The 26,759-nt window shown below is 42.8% G+C and overlaps 2 protein-coding genes across 4 annotated transcripts in view; one reads left to right on the forward strand and one right to left on the reverse strand.

The window, feature by feature from the left end:
* NUDT5 (nudix hydrolase 5) overlaps nt 1-7,705 on the reverse strand; it is a 28,268-nt gene extending 20,563 nt beyond the window's left edge. For both annotated transcript variants that reach the window (XM_003827817.5, XM_063607635.1), the window contains exon 1: nt 7,567-7,705. The gene's annotated coding sequence lies outside the window, so the exon portion shown is untranslated. The remainder of the gene's footprint in view (nt 1-7,566) is intronic.
* Nucleotides 7,706-7,986: 281 nt separating this feature from the next.
* CDC123 (cell division cycle 123) overlaps nt 7,987-26,759 on the forward strand; it is a 54,886-nt gene continuing 36,113 nt past the window's right edge. For both annotated transcript variants that reach the window (XM_008953148.4, XM_063607634.1), the window contains exons 1-4: nt 7,987-8,119; nt 10,512-10,583; nt 21,750-21,807; nt 22,073-22,105. In XM_008953148.4, the coding sequence (XP_008951396.1) occupies nt 8,046-8,119; nt 10,512-10,583; nt 21,750-21,807; nt 22,073-22,105 (237 nt within the window). In that variant the 5' untranslated portion in view covers nt 7,987-8,045. The remainder of the gene's footprint in view (nt 8,120-10,511; nt 10,584-21,749; nt 21,808-22,072; nt 22,106-26,759) is intronic.

A 26,759-nucleotide genomic window follows, 5' to 3' on the forward strand; every position in this document is an offset into this window, starting at 1 on the left:
AAGGAAAAAGTGAGTCTGCTCTTTGTTTCTTCTGGGACCCAAAGTGATCATACTACCCATCTGATCTTCAATTTGTCCCCAAGACAGCAAGCTTCCCTATTCTAAAATACAATCAATAACAAAACCAACTGTATGAATATTCATAAAGTGCCTTTACAAATCAAATATCTGATTGACTATCATAGGTAACCCTTGTGGCCAACCTGTGAAAGGTGAGATGATGTTTTAGGAAAGTGGCGGTGAGGCCGGGCGCGGTGGCTCACGCCTCACGCCTACAATCCCAGCACTTTGGGAGGCCAGGGCGGGTGGATCACGAGGTCAAGAGATGGAGACCATCCTGGCCAACATGGTGAAACCCTGTCTCTACTAAAAATACAAAAATTAGCTGGACGTGGTGGGGTGCGCCTGTAGCCCCAACTACAGGGAAGGCTGAGGGAGGAGAATGGCTTGAACCCAGGAGATGGAGGTTGCAGTGAGCTGAGATCGTGCCACTGCACTGCAGCCTGGTGACAGAGCAAGACGCCATCTAAAAAAAAAAAAAAAAAAAGTGGTGGTGAGAGGGACAAAGACCCTCACTCCCCTGGACCTCATTTTCCAGTGAGGAGAAAGGAAAAACAGTGAGGAAGAACACAAAATTTATGTCAAGTGACTCAGCGTTTCATGAAGAAAGATTAAAAAGGATGAGAAGTGTGGGGAAGATGGGAAGAGTAATCTACACGGAGTGATCAGGCAAGGCCTGTTTAATTTGGTGACTTCTGAATGGAGACCTGAAAGCAATAAGGAAGTAAACCACGTAGAAGTTTAAATATTTAGAGACAGACATTAGCATATTGAAACCTGCAGCCCTACTAAGAAAACAGGCACTTATTCCTTTGAAAGTACCATAGATGATAATTTATTAGGTAAACTTTTTTTTTTTGAGATGGAGTTTCGCTCTTGTCGCCCGGCTGGAGTGCAAAGGCATGATCTCGGCTCATTGCAACCTCTGCCTCACGGATTCAAGCGATTCTCCTGCCTCAGCCTCCCGAGTACCTGGGATTACAGGCTCCTACCACTGCGCCCAGCTAATTTTTACATTTTTAGTAGAGATGGGGTTTCGCCATGTTGGGCAGGCTGGCCTCGAACTCCTGACCTCAGGTGATCCACCTGCCTCAGCCTCCCAAAGTGCTGGGATTACAGGCGTGAACCACCGTGCCTGGCAGCTAAAAGAGAGTATTTCTTTGGAATGCAATCAGCCTCAAAGGGAAACAGTATTGTGCAGCAATCCACTGATTCCGTGAATGACAAAAATGAGCTATTTCAAAAGCATATTCTTTACTATGAGATTCCCAAACATTTCAGAAGGACTGTAAAAGTACCTCAGAAATTTTTAGAAACAGAAAAGGAATGTTGTTTTTAGCACCATTTCAAAAGCAGAAGCCAAATAGTGCCATTCGGGGGCCAGTCACTACCAGCAACATGCTGCAGAAAGAACGAGAAATGAGCTTTAAATTCCATGCTTTGTAAGCCAGCGTCTCCACCACTGCAACGGAGTTTGCCTTAACTGACTCAACGCTATTTCAAGATTTAAAAGCAAACTTTGATATAAATTTTATCCACTTCATTAGTTAGAATTTAAGGTAATTTGCATATTGCCAATATGTGTATGGTATGAAAAAGATACATGTACACGCTGTTGAGTGTTCTACAATTTTTTTTTTTTTTTGAGACAGAGTCTTGCTTTGTCGCCCAGGCTGGAGTGCAGTGGCGCGATCTCCGCTCACTGCAAGCTCCGCCTCCCGGGTTCATGCCATTCTCCTGCCTCAGCCTCCCAAGTAGCTGGGATTACAGGTACCTGCCACCATGCCTGGCTACTTTTTTTATTTTTAGGAGAGACGGGGTTTCACCGTGTTAGTCAGGATGGTCTCGATCTCCTGACCTCGTGATCCGCCCGCCTCGGCCTCACAAAGTGCTGGGATTACAGGCGTGAGCCACCGCGCCGGCGAGTGTTCTACAATTTCATTTATGATTGTCCTTAGTCTTTAAAGTCACAAGCTGTTTTAATTCTCATAAATCGTTTTAACTCAGTTCAGTTTGAACACTGAAGGTCTAGGATGTGTTGGATGTGTAATTCTCCAGAGCATAAAACAAACACTAGTGAGGGGAAATGCTGTAAGATTTTTAGACGTCTTGCACAGTGGCAGGCAGAAGTCTCTAACTAGCTTCGAGAGCACCAGCAGTGGAAACGTCTGTGTATATACTCAGTGCACACTGACCACTATGCTTGCCCTTGAGCACGTTACAGTTTAGCAAGCACATCTGGGGCAAAGATCCGCCTCAGAGACACCACCATACCAGGATGTTTTAAAGGAGGGACACACACATCCACTTGGGAGGCAGTGAGGAAAATGATAAAGCCTTTTTTTTTTTTTTTTTTTTTGAGACTGAATCTCGCTGCAACACCCAGGCTGGAGTGCAATGGCGTGATCTCGGCTCACTGCAACCTCCACGTCCCAGGTTGAAGCAATTCTCCTGCCTCAGCCTCCTGAACAGCTGGGATTACAGGCCTGTACCACCACACCCGGCTGATTTTTGCATTTTTAGTAGAGACGGGGGTTTCACCATATTGGCCAGGCTGGTTTCGAACTCCTGACCTCAAGTGATCCACCCACCTCGGCCTCCCACAGCACTGGGATTACAGGGGTGAGCCACCACGCCCAGCCAAGATTTTGAAAAGATAGTTTGATGTGAAGACATGGTTTAGAGACCAAGAGTGCAGGGAAAGCATTCCAACTAGAAGACACCACATGAACAAAGGCAGAGACACCGGGGCAAGGGTGAGAAATTCTGAGTGTATGGCGAGCTCTGTGGTTCTCAAGCTCCTCCTCCACTTTCTCCTTTAAAAAACAAAGGAAAGGCCGGGCACAGTGGCTCATGCCTATAATCCCAGCACTTTGGGAGGCCGAGGCGGGTGGATCACGAGGTCAGGAGATCGAGACCATCCTGGTTAACATGGTGAAACCCCATCTCTACTAAAAATACAAAAAAATTAGCCAGGCGTGGTGGCAGGCGCCTGTAGTCCGGGCTACTCAGGAGGCTGAGGCAGGAGAATGGCATGAACCCGGGAGGTGGAGCTTGCAGTGAGCCAAGATTGCGCCACTGCACTCCAGCCTAGGCGACAGAGCAAGACTGCGTCTCAAAAACAAAAACAAAACAAAACAAAACAAAAAAAACCACAAAGGAAAAACCACCACCACCACAAAACTCCCAAAACAACTCCACATATAATGATGATTTGCGAACACATTTCTAAGGCCACACACAGATTTGGCTGGATCTCTGCCCCCAAAACTGCAGGCCAACAAAGCACACAAAGCTAACTGGCATGGCACAAATTACTGTTGTGATATGAGGTAGTTTTGGGGGCCAGTGCCATGCACTGCATGTGTCTATAGTCCCGGCTACTTGTGGAGGCTGAGGTGGGAGGATCGCTTGAGCTGAGGAATTCGTGATGACCCTAGGAAACATAGTGAGATCCTATGTAAAAAATGAAAAAACAAACACCAAAATAAACTAATTTTGGGGTTAGGCAGCAAGTACAGCCCTCTACAGAAAGGGAGGAAGTGATTAATTTTTCACCAACTTCAGTATGCCAGTATTAGTAACAACAGCTGCATAAAGAGTTAAGTGGGAGTTTAGATTCCAGAAGTTAAACTATGAACTCAAAAGCCTGGTTCTGCAGTTGGCACTGAGGCTCATTACTCAATCACCGTACCCGAATCCCGGCCATCTGCTGAGGCTGCAAAGTGAAGCAAAAAATCCTAACAAGAAATTGTATGTTGGCTAGGTCTCTCCATGATAAAAGATGAATATTGTTAATATCAACAATACTCAACCAAATACAAGATGCAGGAGCCCACATCATAAGCAGAGCCTCTGACTGACAAAAGAGGGTCAGGCACTTGGAACAGTTTAATAATTGAATAGGGAAATCAACAAGGCACTTTGAAAGAAATTAAGTGGGGAGCTGAGGCAGGAGAATCGCTTGAACAAGGGAGGTGGAGGTTGCAGTGAGCCGAGATCATGCCACTACACTCCAGCATGGTGACAGAGTGAGACTCTGTCTCCAAAAAAAAAAAAAAAGAAAAGAAAAGAAATTAAGTGGGAGAGAGGATCAATTTTTTTTGCAGTAATAACTTACTTTATGATTGTCTTGTTAAAGTCAGGCATCAAATTGGGCATGTCTAAAGTGGCAATCTACATTCTGGCAGAATAATTACAAAGAAAAGTCACTTGATTTAGAAGGAACAAAGAATCAAATAATTTGTAGTTATATTTAATAATTTTGGTCATAGTTAAAAAATTTTAAATTCTATTTTTAAAAGATAATATTCTGGCCGGGCTCAGTGGCTCATGCCTGTAATCCCAGCGCTTTCGGAGGCCAAGGCAGGTGGATCACTTGAGGTCAGGAGTTCGAGCCTAACCAACATAGTGAAATCCCCCGTCTCTGCTAAAAATACAAAAAATTAGCTGGGTGAGGTGGCACACGCCAGTAGTCCCAGCTACTCGGGAGACTGAGGCACGAGAAAAGCCTGAACCTAGGAGGCGCAGTTGCAGTGAGCCAAGATTGCACCACTGCATTCCAGCCTGGGCGACAGAGCGAGACTCTGTCTCAAAAGAAAAAAAAAGGATAATATTCTGATGTATCCTTCTTTTGTGCCATTTATGGTAAAAAATTTGGGTACCCACAATTGAATTCACTTATGGGTTTTTTTTTTTTCATTCTCTTCAGGTGTGGCAGTTGGGTGGGCAGGGAGGAATTAATGTTTACTGAAATTATGCTACTTGGTGATCTCCAGGAATCATTTAGCAGGTGGTTTATAATCCTCACATTTAATTCTGGTTGAGCAAGAGTGAACTGACTGTAATGACCCTTGGGAAGGTGAATTGGTTACAGACGTATAGTAACGACACTGTAAAGATAGTCCAGGCAGGAGATAACAGGTCTGGAGTAGAGTGGTAGCCGTGGCAAAGTGACATTTAATTTCCACGAAGACGGTTTTAAGGGAGACTGGGACATCGGAAGAAAAAAGGGGTGATGCAGAGCTCAAATCTGTACACACTTGTTTGAGGTGATAGCAGACATCCAGATGAAGAAAAGCAGCAGACAGGTGAAAATCTTAATCTAGGATGATTAGTCATGCTATGGATTCAGAGAAAGAAATGTGTTTTTTCATTACTTCATTAGGAATTGCACAATAAATCTCCTCCACCATAATCACATGACTACTGACTTTTCAGCATGCGGGAGAAAAAGCAACTATTTCCACTGTTGAAAGGTTTTATTGGAGAAACTTGATGAATACAATGACTTCATGGCTTAGTGAAGACAACCACGGTGGTTAAAATACAGGTGGTTAGCTGTATCCATTCAAAGTATTTGAGCATCTCCTATGTATAATGTCAATTTATTTGATGCTGGTTAAATGTGTAACAAGTTACTTAAAACCAACTGTAATACCAAAAAGTCATTGAACACACTTCTAAAGTATACTGCCTGAATAAAAGGCATCTATAAAAATTCCTTCCCTGTAGTATCTATATATTTAAGCTTACAAACTTAGCTGCTTTTCTACACACAACTGCAATTCTATATTAAAGCTTTGCAACTGCCTTAATCTCTACACTCTTTTTTTTTTTTTTTTCCCGAGACGGAAAAAAAAGAGTCTCGCTCTGTTGCCAGGCTGGAGTGCAGTGGCGCGATCTCGGCTCATCGCAACCTCCGCCTCCCGGATTCAAGCGATTCTCCTGCCTCAGCCTCCCGAGTAGCTGGGACTACAGGCATGCGCCACCACGCCCGGCTAATTTTTGATATTTTAGTAGGGACGGGGTTTCGCCATGTTGGACAGGCTGGTCAAACTCCTGACCTCAGGTGATGCGCCCGCCTCGGCCTCCCAGAGCGCTGGGATCACAGGCATGAGGCACCGCGCCCGGCCTATGCTCAAATGTTTCTTGGGCTGTTAAAGTACTGCTCCTCGCAGAAGGGCTATGTTCCCGGGATCTATTCTCTTCCGTACATTCATTCCTATCTTCATTAGAAAACATCTGACCTAAATAAATCCCCCATCGATGCTAACATCTCCTTCCGCTGCAATTTTTTACTTTCTAAGTCAAATCAAAACAATTATTTGAGCGACCGCTCCTGTCTGCCATTAGGTCTTTCTGGCACCACCCTCCAGACATATATACAATATTGCTTCTTTCCCTCAAATCAGAAAGGACTGCATAGTTCCGGATCAAGGCATAAATGAATCATGACTGTCCAACCCCCACCAACATACTCTGCAACATTACAATCTATTTACCTCTGCTTTGAAAATGTATTCTTTAAAGCACTGCTTCCAACTAGCCACTTAGCCAGTAACATTTTTGAGAAAAACAAAACACAACCTAAAACAATGTATATATTCCTGGGGGGAAGAGTTTCTAACTCAAAATACGCAGATAATTGTTTATTATTCTAAGGAATACCCTTCTGAAGAGGCCTGCAGTCGGTGGGGCTGTTTCTAATTTAAAACTACTTAGGTGAACCAGGAAGAATGTACATTTAAGGAGATACTTTTAGACATAGATGCCTCGCGCAAGCCTAAAGCTCGTGTGGTAAGCGACACGACTAGGGGTTAAAAGCGGCTGGTTGGTAGGCCCGGGGCGGTGGCTCACGCCTGTAAACCCAGCACTTTGGGAGGCTGAGGCGGGCAGATCACCTAAGGTCAGGAGTTCGAGACCAGCCTGGCAAATATGGTGAAACACCATCTCTACTAAAAATACAAAAATTAGCTGGCGTGGTGGCGCGCGCGCTCTCAGCTACTCGAGAAGCTAAGGCAGGAGAATCACTTGAACCCAGGAGGCGGAGGTTGCAGTGAGCCAAGATTGCGCCACTGCACTCCAATCTGGGCACAGAGTGAGACTCCGTCTCAAATAAATAAATAAAAGCAGCTGGTTACTTCTCATTCTGTTAACGAAACAAACAAAACTGAACTTTGCTGGGTGACAGGAGTGAAGCAAAGGAAAAAACGATAGTACAAGTTCGATTCGAATTCTTCCAGTCTTATGATTCGATCATCGCAGGAATACTGATAAAAATCTGCGTTTCTTCCAGGTTGACAACTTTTGCGAGGCCAGACTAAACGAATTCAGCGCTCCAAGGAGACTCCTCTTTCCTCTGCTTTCTCACATTTACCTCTCGCCTTTTACCTCCCAAAGTCGAACCCTCCAGGATCGTATAGGCGGTATTCCCTCTACCAAGCATTCTACTCCTCTGCAGATGCTGCAATCTTTACACTGGAACTAACACTTAGCTGTGGTGTTCCCCGCTTTCTTTACTCGGAGTAGCCCAGGCTCTTCCGCTCCAATCCCCAATTTCCCTCCAATCCCCAGTTTCCCTCTTGGGCGCCTGGACGCGTGCCCAGCCGCAGCCTGGGAGACACCGCGCGGCTGCACGCACCATGCTGATGTGCTCCCTTTCCCCTTCTTCTTCTCCTCCCCAAAGAGATTTTGTGCTGTGACTGGCTTGCCCCGGTTACTTACTCCAAGGTGTAGGGGTGAAGAACGGAAGAGGACGAAATAACTAGCTGGAGGCAGCAGTGTCAGCCGATGCCGGTGCCACGGCTCGAAACACCGGCGCCTCTCGCGGTGCTAAAAGGATGGGCGCGCACCCTCCTCCCGGCATCCGTAGAACCCCCGCCTTTGACCTAGTTTCAGGAGATTGCTTTCCGGGTCAGCATGCGTTTAGGGCGAAGACGGAGTTGTAAACTTCTTAAAATTCCTCTCTCGACACTTCGGTAATTCCTCTTTCGAGACTAAAGCTCTTTTTGTATGCGTGTGTGTCAATCGTATGCCCCGGGATTCTCCTTCTCCGCTTCCTTTTCTCGGTCTTCCTTCTTGCTTTAGGGACCGGAAGAGTCCTTGAACCAAAATAGGTCGGCGGGCACTTCCGGGGCCGGCGCCCAGGGTTCCGGGAGGGTGCAGGCAGGAGAGGGAAAGGCAGCAGCGGCGGCAGCTGGAGGATGAAGAAGGAGCATGTGCTGCACTGCCAGTTCTCCGCGTGGTACCCGTTCTTCCGAGGCGTTACCATCAAGAGGTGAGATGGGAGGGGGTTCGCCCGGCCGACCGGCAAAAGGGAACTGCGACTTCTGAGCGAATCTTACTGCTATCCAAAAAAATGCAGGCCTTCTAGCGACTGCATGGGAGGGAGTGTGTCGAGAGGGAAGTAGATCAGCAATTGTCTGCGTCCTGTTGCGAGCCACCGAGTGTGCTGGCTAGGAGGGTCAGTTGTGGTTTTCAGTGAGGGTCGGAGGCGGGAGGAATAGTGGATTAACCTAGTTTAGGCTTGGGAGTTCACCACCACTACTTTTAGAATGGCCCCAGGCGCAAGGTGATCACTACCTAAGAGCACTCGGAGAATTAATTGCTTTTCGCCATCATCCCAGAGGATGGAGATTGGGAAGGTGAAAGGATACGTAATTACAGTTAGATACGAGAACAAGTTCACAGATATGTTGTACAGCATGGAGGTTATAGTTAATGACGATATACGTATTCTTGAAAAACGGAGAGTGGATGTTAGTGTTCTCACCACAAAAATAACTATGTTAGGCAATGCATTTGTTAGCTAAATTTAACTATTCCACAGTGTATATATACTTAAAAACATCAGGTAGGCGGCAAGTATTAATATATACAATTTCGTCTCTCCGTTTTTTTAAAGGTGTTGATAGAAAATCTGGGGTTTGCACTTAACTGATTTTCTGAGCCAACATTTCAGTAATTGCTGATTCATTATATAATGGTTTCATTCAATAAAGATCGGATATGTACTTGAAAATGTGTAACTGGCTTAGAATGGTTAAAATGTATAAGAAAAGTTTCAAGTTCTTAAATAGTATTGGAATGTGTGGCAGAACCTTAGATTCATTGTACTTAACAATTTCGCTTGTTAGCTTTGTAAGAGTAAAATACTTAGGAAGGCTTATTTGTAATCAGCAAATAGACATATTAAAAAAGAAAATTGAGTGGTTTATAAATAGAATTTAAAATTTTAAAGAGACTTTTAAGTTGCACAGTTTCACTTTAAATTGGTTAAAATTTAGTAGATTTTCAAACATAATAAGATTTGTTAGAAGAAATTAAAAGCCTGAAGAAGAACTGGATTTTTTTTTTTTTGAGACAGAGTTTTGTTTTGTCGCCCAAGCTGGAGTGCAGTGGCAGCGATCTTGGCTCACTGCAAGCTTCGCTTCCCGAGTTCACGCCATTCTCCTGCCTCAGCTTCCCGAGTAGCTGGGACTACAGGCGCCCGCCACCACCCCCGGCTAATTTTTTGTATTTTTAGTAGAGACGGGGTTTTCACCGTGTTAGCCAGGATGGTCTCGATTGCCTGACCTCGTGATCCGCCCGCCTCGGCCTCCCAAAGTGCTGGGATTACAGGTGTGAGCCACCGCTCCCGGCCAGAACTAGATTTTTGAATGTGAAATTGTACCTTTGATAAATCAAATGTTTATTTTTAAAACTGAAGTTTTTGCTCTGTCGCCCAAGCTGGAGTGCAGTGATCTTTTATTTATTTAAAAATAAATAAAAATACTTATTTTTAAAACCGAAGTAGCCCATGAATACTCTTTTTTCTGCAAAAAACCATTTGTAATGTGCCAAAAAAAAAACTTCTTCCATAAGTAAATGAGACATGTTATAAGTCATTGATGTTCTGTTAACTTCGGGAAAGCAGGCTGTAATCTTTTCCACTTTTTGAAGATGTATATGCCTCAAAATCAAAATAATACCAGCACTCTTAGGGATCTGTGGTAGGGCTTTTTGATAATTTATTATTTCAAGGTAAAAAACAAATTATCCCATAAGTTTTTAAGAGACTTCAGGTATGGCTTTGCCATCCTTAATTATGATTACCTGAAACAAATTAAGCTAAAGCATGCCTAGTTTAAGCAGCTTTATATCTCTGGTGATCAGTTGAATAGAATGCCAGCAAGACACATCCAAAAGTATCATGAATTCTTAGCGGTAGGTGCTCATTGCCAACCCAAGAATGGTTTCCAGATCTTGACTCTACTTCTGCCCTCTATCTTTAGAAGGTGACCAAATGCTAGTCATCTTCTGGTTGGGTTTGCTGCATTTCCTGTGTTGCAGCAAATATCTGCTGGTCTCTGATTTCTTAAAGACACATAAATGTTGTGCTCACTCAGAATCCTTTTGAGCTTGTTGCTTTCATACTGTGATTTCCATCTGGTGGTTTGGATTTGGCTGGTTTTTGTTTACTACAAAGACCATTGTGGCAATAAGATGAACCGCAGTAATCTTATTATTCTGATTTCTTGTCTACTGCTACCAAATGTACATCATTAACATTTTCTACTTTATATTAAAAGAAAGACAAATAATTCCAAAATTAATCAAGTGTAGACATTTTTCTCTCTGCTTATAGTTGGTCTTTTAAAGTGATGACTTTTTTGGTGTTTTTTTTTTAGTGTCATTCTTCCACTTCCTCAGAATGTGAAGGATTATTTACTCGATGATGGAACTCTGGTGGTTTCAGGAAGGTAAAGTATTTTAGAAAAAAATGTCTTAAACTTTATCATAAAGAAACACATAAAATGAATGAATTAGCTTAGGCACCATTCTTTCCCTTTAGCTCTTTTTGTCTCCTAGCCAAAATGATGTGCTGATCTTTGTCTCATGTTCCTTCTCAATGTTCACTTAATATTTTCAACATTAAGTACTTTTCCCTCTAATAATTACAAGTTGTGAAATTGAGCAGTTCCTTTCATCTCTGTCTTTAGAAAACAGTTATGATGACAACTTTTCCTTCTGACGGTAGCAGGGTGGGGGAAGTACACATTACAATTCTTTGAGATCCTTCAGTTTTGACGATTAAAAATTCACTGTTGCAAACAGGCTTTATCATCTAATTCCTCAACATTTTCTTCCCCACGATTGAACTACCGTGGCCCCCCCTCCACTTTCTAGAAGCTGTTCAGGTAGTTTCCCTATTTATAGAATAAAGGGAAGAAGTTACTGTGTTTCAGTCTTTTGGATGCAAACTTGAAAACGTTGAAGAATCATAGGATTTAGTGAAGTTCTCATTTTTTAATTTGAGTCTGCTCAGAAGTCACGTTATGAGTGTTCAGCCCTCACCAGCCTTTCTAAAATAGCCTGACAGTAACCCTATGCCCTGACCTCCCTTCATTTTTCTGCATAACACTTACTTCCACCTGACAATTGTTAATTGTTCCATTAGAATGCAGTTTCATGAAAACAGGGACTTGGCCCATTTGTTCACCCCAGCTCATGGAACAGTGCCTGATATAGCAGAAGTGCTTGATAAACATTTGTTGGATGAAGGAACTATAGAAATACAGTAAGAATTGTGTGTTTTCAGTAATACTAACTGGACCCCGTATTTTTGCCTGTTGGGTTTTTAGTGTGGTTTTCTGGATTATATTTCTGTTTTTGGTATTCACAGAGCCTCAATAACCTGAAAATTATTAATGTAGCGCCTCATTAACTTTGAATAATTTGAGGCTGAGGAAACAGTAGGAAAGTCAGACAAGTCTCAACTTTAGGATATTTACAGATATAATTTTTTTTGTTTTGTTTTTCTTTTGAGACAGAGTCTCGCTCTGTCACCCAGGCTGGAGTGCAGTGGCGTGATCTCGGCTCACTTCAAGGTCTGCCTCCCGGGTTCACGCTATTCTCCTGCCTCAGCCTCCAAGTAGCTGGGACTACAGGCACCCACCACCACGCCTGGCTAATTTTTTTTATTTTTAGTAGAGATGGGGTTTTACTGTCTTAGCCAGGATGGTCTTGATCTCCTGACCTCGTGATCTGGCTGCCTCGGCCTCCCAAAGTGCTGGGATTACAGGCCTGAGCCACCGCACCCGGCCTTTTTTTTTTTTTTTTTAAGATGGAGTCTTGCTCTGTCAGCCAGGCTGGAGTGCAGTGGCTCAATCTCAGCTCACTGCAACCTCTGCCTCCCAGGTTCAAGTGATTCTCTTGCTGCAGCCTCCCAACTAGCTGGGACAACAGGTGTGCGCCACCACGTCCAGCTAATTTTTGTATTTTTAGTAGAGATGGGGTTTCACCATGTTGGCCGGGCTGTCTTGAACTCCTGACCTCAGGTGATCCACCTGCTTCAGCCTCCCAAAGTGTTGGGATTGCAGGCGTGAGCCACTGTGCCCGGTCAGTTTTATTATTCTCAAATACGTGTACCTATTTGCTTTATAAGTGAGCTTATATATAATAAGCTTATGTAAATGAGACTATAAGTAAAATAGCTTTTAATATTAGAAAATAATTGGTAAATCTCAGTAGTGTAAACATGTTGAAGAGCTCCTATGATGATTCTCACTGGCCAGATGTTTGCATGGCCTCTGGCTTAGGCAAGCACTGATGTTAAATACTGTTAAACAGGGCTGGGCTCGGTGGCTCATGCCTGTAATCCCAGCACTTTGGGAGGCCGAGTTGGGTGGATCACCTGAGGTCGGGAGTTCAAGACCAGCCTGACCAACATGGTGAAACCTCATCTCTACTAAAAACACAAAAATTAGCCGGGCATGGTGGTGGGCACCTCTGATTCCAACTACTCGGGAAGCCGAGGCAGGAGAATTACTTGAACGCAGGAGGTGGAGGTTGCAGTGAGCCAAGATCATGCCATTGTGCTCCAGCCTGGACAACAAGAGCTAAACTTCATCTCAAAAAAAAAAAAGTACTGTTAAACAACATGATACGGTGCTTTACAGTAACCCACAAATCACATAGGGACCCTGCCCTTTTGGAGTTGACAGTTCAGCTTCATATTTGTGAAAGCCAGCATGGCATGGTGCTGTTTCTTTAGTCAGACTGCGTAATTTTAAGTAATATCTTTGCTATTTTCTAGCCCTTCCCTCTGTGCCTCAGTTTCCTTGTCTGAATATTGGGCAAATGACAGTATAGAACTTACTTTGTAGGGTCATTGCAAAGATACGAAGTGATAATACGTAAAATGTTCAGTCTAATGCCCACTATATTGTATGCTCTTAAAACATGGAACTACTTTTATTATCATTGATCTAAGATGAACATAGCAAACACACAAGAGAATATATAATGAAAATTGGGGTAAGTGCTATGCAGAAAATGGGGTGGTCATTACCCTTAAATTGCTGGGAGAGCTGAGGATCGCGAGGAGGGTCGGGGAATGCTCCGAAGAAGGATCTTTGGAGCCTCTGAGATGTGAAGATTGGAGGAATGTAGTCAGTTGAAGGGTGAAGAAGGGAAGAATCTTCCAGGTGGGGGGAACAGCATTAATGAAGGCTCTAGGCCTGGAAGATCTTGACATACAAGAAGCTTGGGAAAGGTCATGTAGCTAGAGTATGGGGAGTGAGAGAAGGGTAAGTGGCATGAGATTCACAGTTGATGACATGGGGGAGGACAGTTAAGATTAGGGGTGTGTGTGGGAGTCATGTTAAAGATGCTGCAATTTATTCTGAGAATGTCAGGAAGGCATTGAAGGGCTCTGAGCAAGAGAATGACTCGATCAGATTTCAGTTTGCAGCTGTGGCAGGTGACTGTGGAAACGGAAGACGAGTTAGGAGGATATTGCATTGGACTGGGTGAGACCTGCTAGTGGCTTGAACTAAGATGGTGACAGTGGGGTTGAGGGAGGAAGTGGGTGTCAGAAGATTGGGAGCTTGCACCTTCAGAACTTGATGACAGGGATGTGTCAAGAATTCCTCTCAGATTTCTGATAGAACAACTAGATGAATGAAGATGGTCATTTGCTCAGGTTGAGAGAAGCATTGTCTGTGGAGCCTTTTTGAAACCTCACAATCTGTTGAGAATTTTGAAAGGTTAGTGATTTTAGGTTAGGTTACTTCTACAGATAAAAACTTGAAATTTTTAAGTACAATTTAAATGAGGTACATTTACGATAAAATGTATAGGTCTTAAGTGTACAACTTGGCGAATGTTGATAAATGGTTACACCTGTTTCACCGTCACTCCATTCAAAACATGGAACACTTTCATTCCCCAGAAAGGTTTCTCTTGTCCCTTTCTTAGTTCAGTTTTGTCAGTTCTAGAATTTCATATAAGTGGAGTTACATAGTATGTATTCTTTTATGTCTGTGTAAGTGGAAAAAATGCAAACCGTTTTTCCTCTGCTCTCACACCACAACAATCAACACAGAAGACCTCTGTGACCACATGTGTGGGGTTTTCTTCCCACCAAGAAGCAATCAGTTCTGCAGCAGACGCCAGCTAAGGGTCCTCCAGTCCAATTCAGTTGACACTGTCTACCCAGAGGAGCATCAGATCCCACAGGTTGAGGCTCAGTCTCACAAAGACTGCCCCCCACTCTGATGCCAACTGCAAGCCCCAGGTACCTCTACCTGTGCAACTGACCAGGCGGCTAGAAATGCGGGTCGCTCCTTGGGTTTGATTCATTTGCTAGAGCAGCTCGCAGCACTGAGGGAAACATTTACTTCGGTTTACCGGTTTATCATAAAGGATGTTACAGCCCTGGTGTGGTGGCTCACGCCTGTAATCCCAGCACTTTGGGAGCCTGAGGTGGGCGGATCACTTGAGGTTAGGAATTTGAGACCAGCTTGGCCAACATGGCGAAACCACATCTCTACTAAAAATACAGAACTTAGCCAGACGTGGTGGCGCACTCCTGTAATCCCAGCTACTCAGGAAGCTGAGGTAGGAGAATCACTTAAACCCGGGAAGTGGAGGTTGCAGTGAGCTGAGATCGCACCATTGCACCCCAGCCTGGGCGACAGAGCGAGACTCCGTCTCAAAAAACCAAACAAACAAAAATAAAGGATATTAATAATGGATACAGATGAAGAGATGCGTAGGGTGAGGTGTAGGGGAAGGGATGCAGATCTTCCATGCCCTCCCTATACGCGCCACCCTCCAGAAGCTCCATGTGTTCAGCTATCCGGAAGCTCTTCGTACTTCGCAAGAAAGTGGGAGATGGCTGTGGAGGTCTGCCATGGACCCTAATTCTTCATGCCTCATCCTCCATTACTTCCACATATAGTACATGCCTTCCTCTCCAGACTCTATAAGGTATAGTCTTGTTTACAGTTAGAAGTTAGCACATAGTCTGGGTTCAATAAATATTGGTTGAATGAGTGAATGAACATGCTTATCCTACTTTCTCTCCATGGTAACCTCTACTGAGTTCAGTGAATAGAATAGGCCAAGTATGATGACTAGTTTACCTTGTTTGCCGACTCAGATCTAATGGTAATGGTTTCCTGGAGTGATATGTAGAGGATTCTGAGGCTGCATCCAGGGTTCGGTGAGAAAGCATGCTTGGTTTGATTCTCGTTGCCTGCTGTGGGTGTAGGAAAGGAGGCTAGCAACGTGCTTTTCTGGTAGAGACAGTGATTCAATTTCACTGAACAGTTATTGCATGCCTAGTATGAGATGGGCACCAAGCTTGATACTAGCGTAACAAGATGAGCAGGGCATCCTACCGTAGGAGTCTAGGCTTATTAGCAAGTCAAACATAAATAAATAAATAAATGTCTTGAGTTGTGTTGCGAAAAATGTTTTTGAATAAAAGCATCAACCAGCTGTGGTGGCTCATGCCTGTAATCTAGCACTTTAGGAGGCGGAGGTAAGAGGATCACTTGAGGCCAGGAGATGGAGACCAGTCTGGCCAACATAGTGGGGCCCCATCTCTACAAAAAAATAAGAAGTTAGCTGGGCGTGTTGGCACACACCTGTAGTCCCAGCTGCTCAGGAGGCTGACGCACAAGGATGGCTTGAACCCAGGAATTGGAGGCTGCAGTGAGCTATGATCATGCCTCTGCACTCCAGCCTGGGCGACAGAGCAAGACCTTGTCTCAAAAAAAAAAAAAAAAAAAAAGTATCAGGTATTCTGATAAGTAATGTATTTGGGGTTTAATTAATCACTGTGAGCTGGGGTCATCCAGAAAGTGTTTACAGTAAGGTGATACTTGAACTGAGCCCACACATTGGGTCTGACGCACGTGGTACCTCCCTTCCAGTCACTAATCCTCATTGTTTCTTTTTGGTCACGAGTTCTTTCCTGACCTTGTCTCCCTTAAGGCTGAATAGTAAAATGAGTTGAGCATCCCTAATTGGAAAATCTGAAATCTGTCCAGATGGGTGCTGAGATAGTGACATTTTTGCTTTCTGAATATTGTATAAAATTACCTTTGAGCCATGTGTATAAGATGTATGTGACACTGACACATAAATGATTTTTTAAAATTTTTTAATGTTTAGTTTTTGTGGGTACATAGTGTACATATTTATGGGGAACAAGAGATGTTTTGATCCAGGAATGCAATGTGACATTAGCACATCGTGGAGAAAGGGGTGTCCATCCCCTCAAGCATTTATTCATTAAGTTGCAAACAATCCAATTACAGTCTTTATTTTTAGATGTACAGTTATTATTGACTATAGTCACTCTATTGTCAAGTAGTAGGTCTGTGGTCGGGTGCTGTGGCTCCGGCCTGTAATCCCAGCACTTTTGGAGGCTCAGGTGGGCAGATCACCTGAGGTCAGGAGTTCAAGACCAGCCTGGCCCAACATGGTGAAACCCCGTCTCAACTAAAACTACAAAAATTAGCTGGGCATGGTGGCGGGCGCCTGTAATCTCAGCTGCTCAGGAGGCTGAGGCAAGAGAATCACCTGAACCTGGAAGATGGAGGCTGCAGTGAGCCAAGATCGTGCCACTGCACTCCAGCCTGGATGACAGAGTGAGACTCCATATCAAAGAAAAAAAAAAAAAGGGTCTTATTCATTCTTTCTACTTTTTTTGGTACTCATTAACCCCCACCTCCTCACAGTCCCCTACTACCCTTCACAGCCTCTGCTAACCATCTTTCTACTGTCTATATCCATGAGTTCAATTAGTTTTTAGATCCCGCAGATAAGTGAAAACATGATGTTTGTCTTCCTGTGCCTGGCTTACTTCACTTAACATAATGATCTCCAGTTTCATCCATTTTGTTGCAAAGGACTAGATCTCATTCTTTTTTAATGACTGAATAGTACTCCATTGTGTATACGTACCACATTTTCTTTATCCATCATCAGTTGGTGAACACTTAGGTGGCTTCCAAATCTTAGCTATTGTAAGCAGTGCTGCAACAAACAGGAGTTTACGTTTAGACTTGGGTCCCATCCCTAAGATATCTCATATATATGCAAATACTCCAAAATCCCAAACACTTTTGACCCCAAGCATTTTGGATATAGGATCCTCAACCAGTAGATGCCAATTATAAAATACATTAGACATATTCATATTTTGATTCTTCACAATTCTGTGAAGTAGTTGCTATTTTCCCAGTTTTATAGATGGCATACTGATGCAAAGTTCTTGGCTGACAGTGGCAGAACTGAGATATTTAAACTCTGTCTGCCTGCCTCCAGAGCCACTGCTCTGGTGTGCCAGCTCTGTGTAAGTTGTAATATAGAAAATATAGCATCCTAAATATTAGCACCATACTTTATCCATTTAGTTCTATGCATGCAGAGGGTTACCTTAGAAAGCCAAGTCTAATAAACTTGCACTTTTTTTTTTTTTTGAGGCAGAGTCTCACTGTGTCACCTAGGCTGGAGTGCAGGGGCACGATCTTGGCCCACTGCAACCTCCGCCTACCGGGTTCAAGCGATTCCCTTGCCTCAGCCTCCTGAGTAGCTGGGACTACAGGTGCCTGCGACCACGCCCAGCTAATTTTTTTTGTATTTTTAGTAGAGATGGGGTTTCACTATTTTGGCCAGGCTAGTCTTGAACTCCTGACCTCGTGATCCACCCACCTTGGCCTCCCAAAGTGCTGGGATTACAGGCGTGAGCCACCGTGCCTGGCCAAACTTGCATATTTTTATACATTGTCACCTTTTACAGTGAATAAAATGTGTCATACTTTACAGTACGCACTGCAATAATTTCTGAAGAACTATATGAATACCTTGATAACAAGTATGTTTTTTAAAATGTATGTTGTTGTACTAACAAATACGGTAAGTGATTTTTAGAGTGGTAGAATACATTTTCATATTTCATCTTATATTGTAAGATTAGGTAAGCCATGTTAAAGATAATGTTGCATTTGAAAATATTATGTGGCATTTAAAGAGAGACGTAAGAGAGAAAGGCTGGTCCCTTGGGCAGGGATTCACACGCTGACAGTGTGTTAGTATTTCCACTATAGAACAGTTCTTAGCTTTGACTGGTTCTTAGCTTTGTGAATCTGGAAAAGCAAGAATTACAAAGAGTTGATTAAAACTTGGGGAAGGCCGGGTGCGGTGGCTCATGCCTGTAATCCCAGCACTTTGGGAGGCCGAGGCGGTTGGATTATCTGAGGCCAGCAGTTTGAGACCAGACTGACCAACATGGCAAAACCCCATCTCTAGTAAAAATACAAAAATTATCTGGGCATGAGGTCAGACGCGGTGGCTTATGCCTGTAATCCCAGTGCTTTAGGAGGCCAAGGAGGGCGGATCGCAAGGTCAGGAGATCGAGACCATCCTGGCCAACACGGTGAAACCCCATCTCTACTAAAAATACAAAAAAATTTGCCGGGTGTGGTGGCGGGCGCCTGGAGTCCCAGCTACTCGGGAGGCTGAGGCAGGAGAATGGCGTGAACCCAGGAGGTAGACCTTGCAGTGAGCTGAAATCACGCCACTGCACTCCAGCGTGGGCGACAGAGCGAGACTCCGTCTCAAAAAAAAAAAAAAAAAAAGATTGGAAGCATTATTATATCCATTTTTGCCCATTTAAGGTATTTTTTCTCCATTTATTGTGTTAAGTACTTGGTGAGCCCTTTCATTCTAAAGACTTTAATTTTCCTGTTTCAGGATATTAAAAAAGAATCTTTGATAATTTCCTCTAATTTCTTGCTTCTCTTTCTGCATCTCCTATTATTTTGGTGTTTGATCTTTTGGCTTAATTCTCTGAATTTTATTATTTCTTCTCTATTTTCTCTTTCCGTGTCTTTTTTGTTCTACTTTGTAGGTAATTATTTTTCCATTCTATTGAATTTTAAAATTTCAACTATCATGTTTTCAGTGTCTACAAGTTCCTCTGTTCCTTTTTTATAGCCTCCTGTTCTTCCTTAATGGATATGACATCTTTTATATTCGAGGATATTAATGATTTTTAAAAATATCTTTCATCTGGTCCCTTTATTGTCTTTTTTTCTTCCATGTCCCTTTTTTCTCTCCTTTTTGAAAACGTTTTTCATCTTGGAGTTTTTTGTCTGTTTTCTAATCATCGTAGGCCTTCCTTCATATTTAAGAGTGAGGAGGACACACACAGATATTTGCAAACTTTGTGCACCTGGGTGGAGCTTGATGCCTGAGGATGCCAGCAGGCAGCAAACATTGATGGAAGATTCCCAGATAATGGTGTGTCTTCTGGGGTTGCTCAGTTTCTGCCCAGAAGAATCCTTTAATCTGTCTGTGTTGTGGGAGCAGGGTGGGAGGAAGGGGACTAGGGGTCGCAGTGTTCAGTTTGACTTTCACATAACTTGTCATCATAGTCCAGGTCCAGCATTTCACCCCCATATTCATTTGGGCCATTATGTACCTCAACCCTCTTGAGTTCATTTTTTCCAGAGAATAAATCTGCTTACCAAAGGGGCTGAGGAGAATTAGTTGCTAGGATGTGCAAGGTGAGGAGATGGATATGTCTCGCTGCTCCCTGGATGGACTTCAGAGCTTCCTTTCCATGTTCCAGGATAACTCTTAAGTTCTAACCTGTTGCTCCTTGGCTTATTCCTCCCCCTGACTTTCTGTTTTCCAAACTTTTGTTGCCCTCTTTCTTCTATGGTTGATTCCTTTTCACTCAGCATTGTCCTTGGGATCTTTTTTTTAGTAGAGTTTCCAGAGGGAACACAGAGATAAAAGCACATGTTTAACCAGAATCTTCCTTTTCCTTTTCTTTCTTTAGTCTTTGCATAGCTGCTATGCTAGTTTTTATGATTATTTTTCTCAATGATATGAGTTATTCCTAGGCTAGTTATTTGTAGTTGTGTGTTGAGGAGGGGCCAGAGTGGTGTTCTGAGTCTTCCCTCTGAGTTCTTTCAGCCTCTGATTCCCTCTAGGCAATGAAGATGGGCTGCTGGGTGGCCCTTTTCAGCCCTTGTGTTGCAGGTGAGCAGTGACTATCTGGGGCCAATGGTGTGGGTGGTAAGAAGAATTTACCATGACAGTTGGAGGCAGAGAAAGGCAAATTTATTAGAGAAAGTGTGAAAATATGTTGCAAGGGTACAATGGGCAGGTCAGCAAGAAAGGAGCTGACTGCAGGGAGACAAAGGCTTACTGGGGATTTTATAAGATGGTACTTGTGCTGTGTCCTGAAGAGGGCTTTGTGCAGCGCTGATAACGCCAAGGTTGCAGTGAGCTCACTTGCATTTTTCTGTCAATTGAGGGTGCGGTAATAGCTGGGCATGGAAAGATAGTGAGTTACTTGCGCAGGAGGGCTGTGTGTCCTGGACCATGAAGAAAGGCAGACTTACAGCTTATCTGCCTTGTCTTTTTGCTTTCTTCTGCTCCCGCCAGTCCAACTCCTCTTCCCTAATGAGGACTGCGCACCTCGCTTTGCTTCTGTCTTCTTCAAAGACAGCGTGCCTGTTTATTTTCCCGTCTCTCTCTCACCCTTTGCTGTGGTTCAGTCTAGATGCAGAGTGAATTTCTGACACCAGCCCGCACACCCTGTTTTCACTGTGCAAAGAAAAGATTCTTGGTTTTGCCCCCACAGTAGTTCCATCATCTGTGTAGACAGCTCTTCAGACATTCGCTTCTGGTGTCTTCCTTTATCCTATTCCATCTTTCCTTTCTTGAGAGAACTTTCTCATATACTGAGGTTCAGAGTCTAGATGATTCTCAGTATTATCAGCGATGGAGTTTTTTTTTTCCCTTTCCCTTGTTTTTAATGGTATCTGAGAACAGGACAGAAAGGTTTTATTCTGTCATCTCTTCATGCAACTGTACTCTCATTTATTTCTTTCTTCTTTTTTTGAGACGGGGTGTCACTCTCTTGCCCAGGCTGTAGTGCAGCGGTGTGATCTTACGTCACTGTAGCCGCAAACTCTTGGGCTCAAGGGATCCTTCCGTGTCAGCTTCCTGAATAGCTGTGACCACAGGTGTTCTCCTTCACACCTGGATAATTTTTAATTTTTTTGTAAAGACAGAGTCTCTGTGTTACCCAGGCTGGTCTCAAACTCCTGGGCTCAAGCAATCCTCCCATCTCAGCCTCTCAAAGTGCTGAAATTACAGGTGTGAGCCACCATGACTGGCCTTGTTCTCCAATTTTAAGGCTTTTATTTTTATTTATTTATTTTTGAGACAGTGTTTTACATTGTCACCTAGGCTGGAGTGCAGTGGCACGATCTTAACTCACTGCAGCCTTGACCTCCCATGTTCAAGTGATCAGTCTTCCCACCTCAGCCCCCCACATAGCTGGGACTACAGGCGCATGCCACCTCGCCCAGCTAATTTCTGTATATTTTGTAGAGACAGGGTTTTGCCATGTAGCCCAAGCTGATCTCTACCTCCTGACCTCAAGCGACCCACTCACCTCAGCCTGCCAAAGTGCTAGGATTATAGGTGTGAGCCACCACACCTAGCCTAATTTTAAGGCTATTTAAAAACATATACTCAGTACCCCTGAAATTAGGAGCACACAATGCCCAAGTCCTTTTCTTTCTTGATGTTTGTTTGTGTTTTTTTAGGGATGATCCACCAACACATTCTCAGCCAGACAGTGATGATGAAGCAGAAGAAATACAGGTTGGTACCAAATAAAATAATCTGTTCTGTAGACTATTGTAATTTAAATGATCTCTGAGATGGTTCTGACTTGTAGATCTTATCTTACATCTGATAAAATGAGAAATTACGTGAGAATCTTACTTTGACATATATTTTCACATATGCTGTATTTCGGAAAAGATGTCTCCTGTTTGATTTATAATTTTTAGATGGAGCACTGCTTTTTGAAGCCCAGTGCAGTATTTAAATTTAATGTTTTATTTTTTTCCTCTTTTTCATGCAGTGGTCTGATGATGAGAACACAGCCACGCTTACGGTAAGAGCACAGCAGACTCAGCGTGGGGACAGCCTCACACTGTCACACAAGGGTTAGCATCAAGGTTTAAGTGCATACCTCTCTAAATTCCTAGTTAGTCACCATCTCATGTATTATTTTCCTTGTGGGCTGTCGTTTTTATTTTGAAAAATAACTTGAAGCATCATTTAGCAGGCAAACATGATTTGCCCTTTTTCCCTTTGATTGCAAAGGAAATATTTAGAGTGCGTATTTGATGCCTTGACTTACTTCTGTTAAGCTCTGACTCTCTGCAGGAAGGAATTACGCCTAACATTAAACTCTGAGATTCCTAAATCTCTGGAACATAAAGTGAAAATCTGTATTTCCTTATTCAAGTATATTTATTTAGTTAGTTAGTTGTTTTGTGTATTTATTTTTGAGACAGATTCTTGCTCTGTCGCCCAGGCTGGAGTGCAGTGGTGTGATCTTGGCTCACTGCAACCTCCACCTCCCAGGTTCAAGCTATTCTCCTGCCTCAGCCTCCTGAGTAGCTGGGATTACAGTCACCTGACACCATGCCCGGCTAATTTTTGTATTTTTAGTAGTGACAGGGTTTCACCATGTTAGCCATGGTAGTCTCCTGACCTCATGTGATAACGCCCGCCTCGGCCTCCCAAAGTGCTGGGATTACAGTTCTGAGCCACAGCACCTGGCCTCAAGCGTATTTAAATGGCATAAAAATTACTGTTTCTTTCAAGCGAGAGTAGAGAGGTATGTGACTTTTACCAGTGTTTTACATAAAAATGTAGAAGTTATCAGGCATATTACAGTGTTTCCGGATAAGAGTGCTGTTGTGAAAGTTAACCTAAAATTTTTTAAATGAAGGTATTTTTAAAGGAGTGAGTGAAGCAAATGATCTATTTCTAAAAATAGGTGAATGAAACTCCTCATACCTTGAGTTGACAGGGGAAAGTTTTTAGTGAAACTCCTTACAAGTAAATGTAAAGGCAGAAATATAGAAAACTAGTTTTGTGGGAGGGTTTGTTCTAATCCAGCTCTAAATAAGAAGATACTTGTTTATTTTAATGAACGAGATATGATGATTGCCAGGATAGAAGAAAAAAAAAGAAGTGGAGCTGCTCAAAACTGACATATTTCTTTAGGTGTAAAAAGGGAAGCCTGCCAGCAGGTGCCTAAGTGGAAAGTTTGCGTGTTTCATTTACTCCAGATGCCATTCAGATCACTCTCCTTTTATGAAAATTCCATTCAGTGTCATGTAAATGTTACTTATCTGCCATACTCAGGGCACTAAACTAGATTCCGTGAGATGAACAAAGATGAATATGATTTCATTTCCACCATTAGGGGTTTGTAAACCAGGGGGAAAGGTGACACAGGCAGGGGGAGATGACAGTGCTGTCAGATCAGAGACAGCAGTTACAGCTGAGGGCACCAGAATGCCTGACAGGACAAGTGGTATCTGACCTGGATTTTAATAGTGGTGGGGAGTATCAGTATCGACTCATTTTTAAATATGTATAGATGGGCCTGGCGCGGTGGCCGATGCCTGTAATTCCAGCACTTTGGGAGGCCAAGGTGGGTGGATTACTTGAGGACCAACATGGTGAAACCCCGTCTCTACTAAAAATACAAAAAGCTAGCCAGGCATGGTGGCAGTCAGCTGTAATACCAGCTACTTGGGAGGCTGAGGCAGGAGAATTGCTTGAACCCAGGAGGTGGAGGTTGCAGTGAACCAAGATTGTGCCACTGCACTCCAGCCTGGGTGACAGAGAGAGACTCCATCTCAAAAAATAAAGTAAAATAAAATAAATATGTATAGATGATAGATACAGCAATTAATAATATAAAGGTGTGTGTGTGTATTTACCAAACTCTGCTCACTAAGAAGTTTTAGAATCAATGACATGTAACATCCTGGTAACAGTGAGCACGCCTGATGCCTTGATCTTGGTTTCTAAATACCATTCTCCACTAAACAAAATTGAAGCTTCTTGGAGATATTCCGGACTGGGATTGGGAAAGTAAAAATGAGCCTGCAACAACTTGTGCCAGAAACTATGGAAGTGCTGAAACAATGATGGGACATGACAAAAAGATGCCAGAAGCTAGCTTTGGGCTCTCGCTGTCTAAAAATATGAGCATCATAACAAATACAGTTTGAGTATTCTTAATCCCCAAATTCAAAATTGAAAATGCTCCAAATTCCAAAACTTTTTAAAAAGACTGACTATCACTGTGTTGCCCAGGCTGCACTCAAACTTCTGGGCTCAAGTGATCCTTCTGCTTCAGCTTCCTGAGTAGCAGGTACTGCAGGTATGTGCCAGCATGCCTAGCTCCCAAAACTTTACGAGCACTAACATGACACCACAAGTGGAAAATTCCACACCTGACCTCATGTGACAGGTACAGCCACAATGCAGGTGCACAACCCAGCTCATTCAGCCTCCCCAAGGGAAAAATGAAATTACCTTCAGGCCATGTGCATAAGGTGTATATGAAACGTAAATGACTTTTGTGTTTAGATTTGGGTCCCATCCCCATTATGTATATGCAAATATTCTGAAATCCAAAACACTTCTGGTCTTACCCATTTTGGATAAGGGATACTCCATGTGAAGTATAAGAATAGGTTATGACCTATTGACTAAAATAAGAATTGCTGATCCCATAGTGACATACATAAGTGATTAAATAAGTGGGGAAAAAAGGAAGCTTGTCTTTATAGTACTAAAGGCACTAACTAATACATGTAGTAGGAATGATGGAATTAGGAATTACTATTTGGCAACCATTGTAATAATATTTGATTGAATAGATGCTAAAATTAGTGGGTGAATATACAGTGAGAAAGAGGATAGTTCCATCTTTTCTAAGTATCTTCACCCAAATTACTTACTATTTGCGCAAAGAAAAATAGTAATGTTACAGTGCAAAGACCTGGCAGCCAAGTGATCAGTATTAACCTTGTCAGTGATGGGACAGACCTGTCATGTGTGCCTCCTGATACGATGCATGGGAAGGACACGACCTGTCACAGCTGCGCAGCCTGAGTCTGCTTGGGAGGAGACATCCAACAGACTCAACTTTTAGAAATTGTATAGAGTAGTTGCCCTGAACTTTTCAAAAACGTCAAGGTCATAAATGGTAAGAACAACAGAGAGAGGAACTGCCACAGATTGAAGAAGATTAAAGGGACCTGACAACTAGATTTAGTCCATGATTCTGGCTAGACTGGATGCCTGGACCAGAAAAAAAGTTTCAATTTTTTTTTTTTTCTGTGGAAGACGTTACTAGGACACTTGGCAAATTTTGAATAAGATCTGTATTGTGTCAGTGTTAGTTCCGTGATTTTGATAGATAATTTATAGAAAATGGTAAAATCATGACTCTCATCTAAAACTCTTTAATGCGTGTTGAAGATGTTATTTAACTCATGAGGGAACCAGACAGATGTTAGAACTGGTTCAAAAGAGAATCCAAAGAAAATATATATTTTTAGATCAGGAATATTGAAATGAGTATGTAAATGAGGCAAAACCTCCCTGCAGTATGGGAGAAAAGACAATTGGACCTCTTCCAGATGAGATAGAAATTGCCTGTCCGTAAGAATTAGTTCATGTCACTATCACTTACCTAGAATTTGCCAAGTTGTAAAGTAGCTCACAGACCTGGCTAAAAACAGATAACCTAGAAGGTTGTGCTGTATGTAAACAGTACATAGTCTTCCACTTAAGACTGTGCATAAACTTTTTATAATTTAAATTTGTTTTAGGATTCTTATGGCAGGTTATCCTAAAGTTGAATAATTTTGAGGATTTGAGGGGACTGATCACATCTTTTAAAAGGCATACATATAAAGTAATCCTTAGATGTCAAGCTTTATGGGATAGGAAAATTAAATTGCTTTGTCTTTGAAAGTTGAATTCTTTCATGTTGTAAAGTTTCTGCAACAATGCCGTTCATAGGAAATACTGCCAGTGCCGATCTCACGGAAGTGGGGTTTATGGCTAGAGCTGTAGGGGAGCCAAGTCAGCCGCTTCAGGCAATTATAAGGAAATGCCCTCACATAAATCATAATTGCTTTGGATGGGGAGAGATGAATGGAAAATAAAGGACTCAGTGCTGCTGTTCATTTTGAAAACCTCTCTAAATTACTCTAGTCTCATTTCTAAGCTGAAGTCGTCTCGTGGAAGATAGATAGTTACTAACCAGTCTAGAGGTCAGATTTATCTGTAACAGAAAGAAAGGCAGCCTAATTGGACCTTAAGCTCTCGTTTCTATTCCCTAGCCTTTTGCTCAAAGCTGTTTCTTGTTTTGGGGGATATATGACCATGTTTTAAAACTCATTTCTTTGGTCTTTTCGCAGACTCTTGTGACAGTTTTTTCTCTCGCGTAGCTGGGTTAGATCTTGGGGATCCACATAACTATTTGATGTCATCTTGGAATGTGTAGTCTAGTTAATTCAAGATGTAGTCTGTCTTTTTTTTTTCCTAGGGAAGAAGTTGATTGCTGGATTTTTTCAGAACTTATAGTTGCCCGATAGGGGGCAGCAATCCTCTTTACAGGGTATAATGAAAATTAATGACTGCGGGGAGAATCTGTTAATGTTTTTGTTTTTTTATGTCTCTTGAGGGCCCCACTTCCCCCTCTCTTACTTAACCTTTTTTTCTTT

This window comes from Pan paniscus, chromosome 8 (genome assembly GCF_029289425.2).
Source record: "Pan paniscus chromosome 8, NHGRI_mPanPan1-v2.0_pri, whole genome shotgun sequence".
NCBI classification, from domain to species: Eukaryota; Metazoa; Chordata; class Mammalia; order Primates; family Hominidae; genus Pan; species Pan paniscus.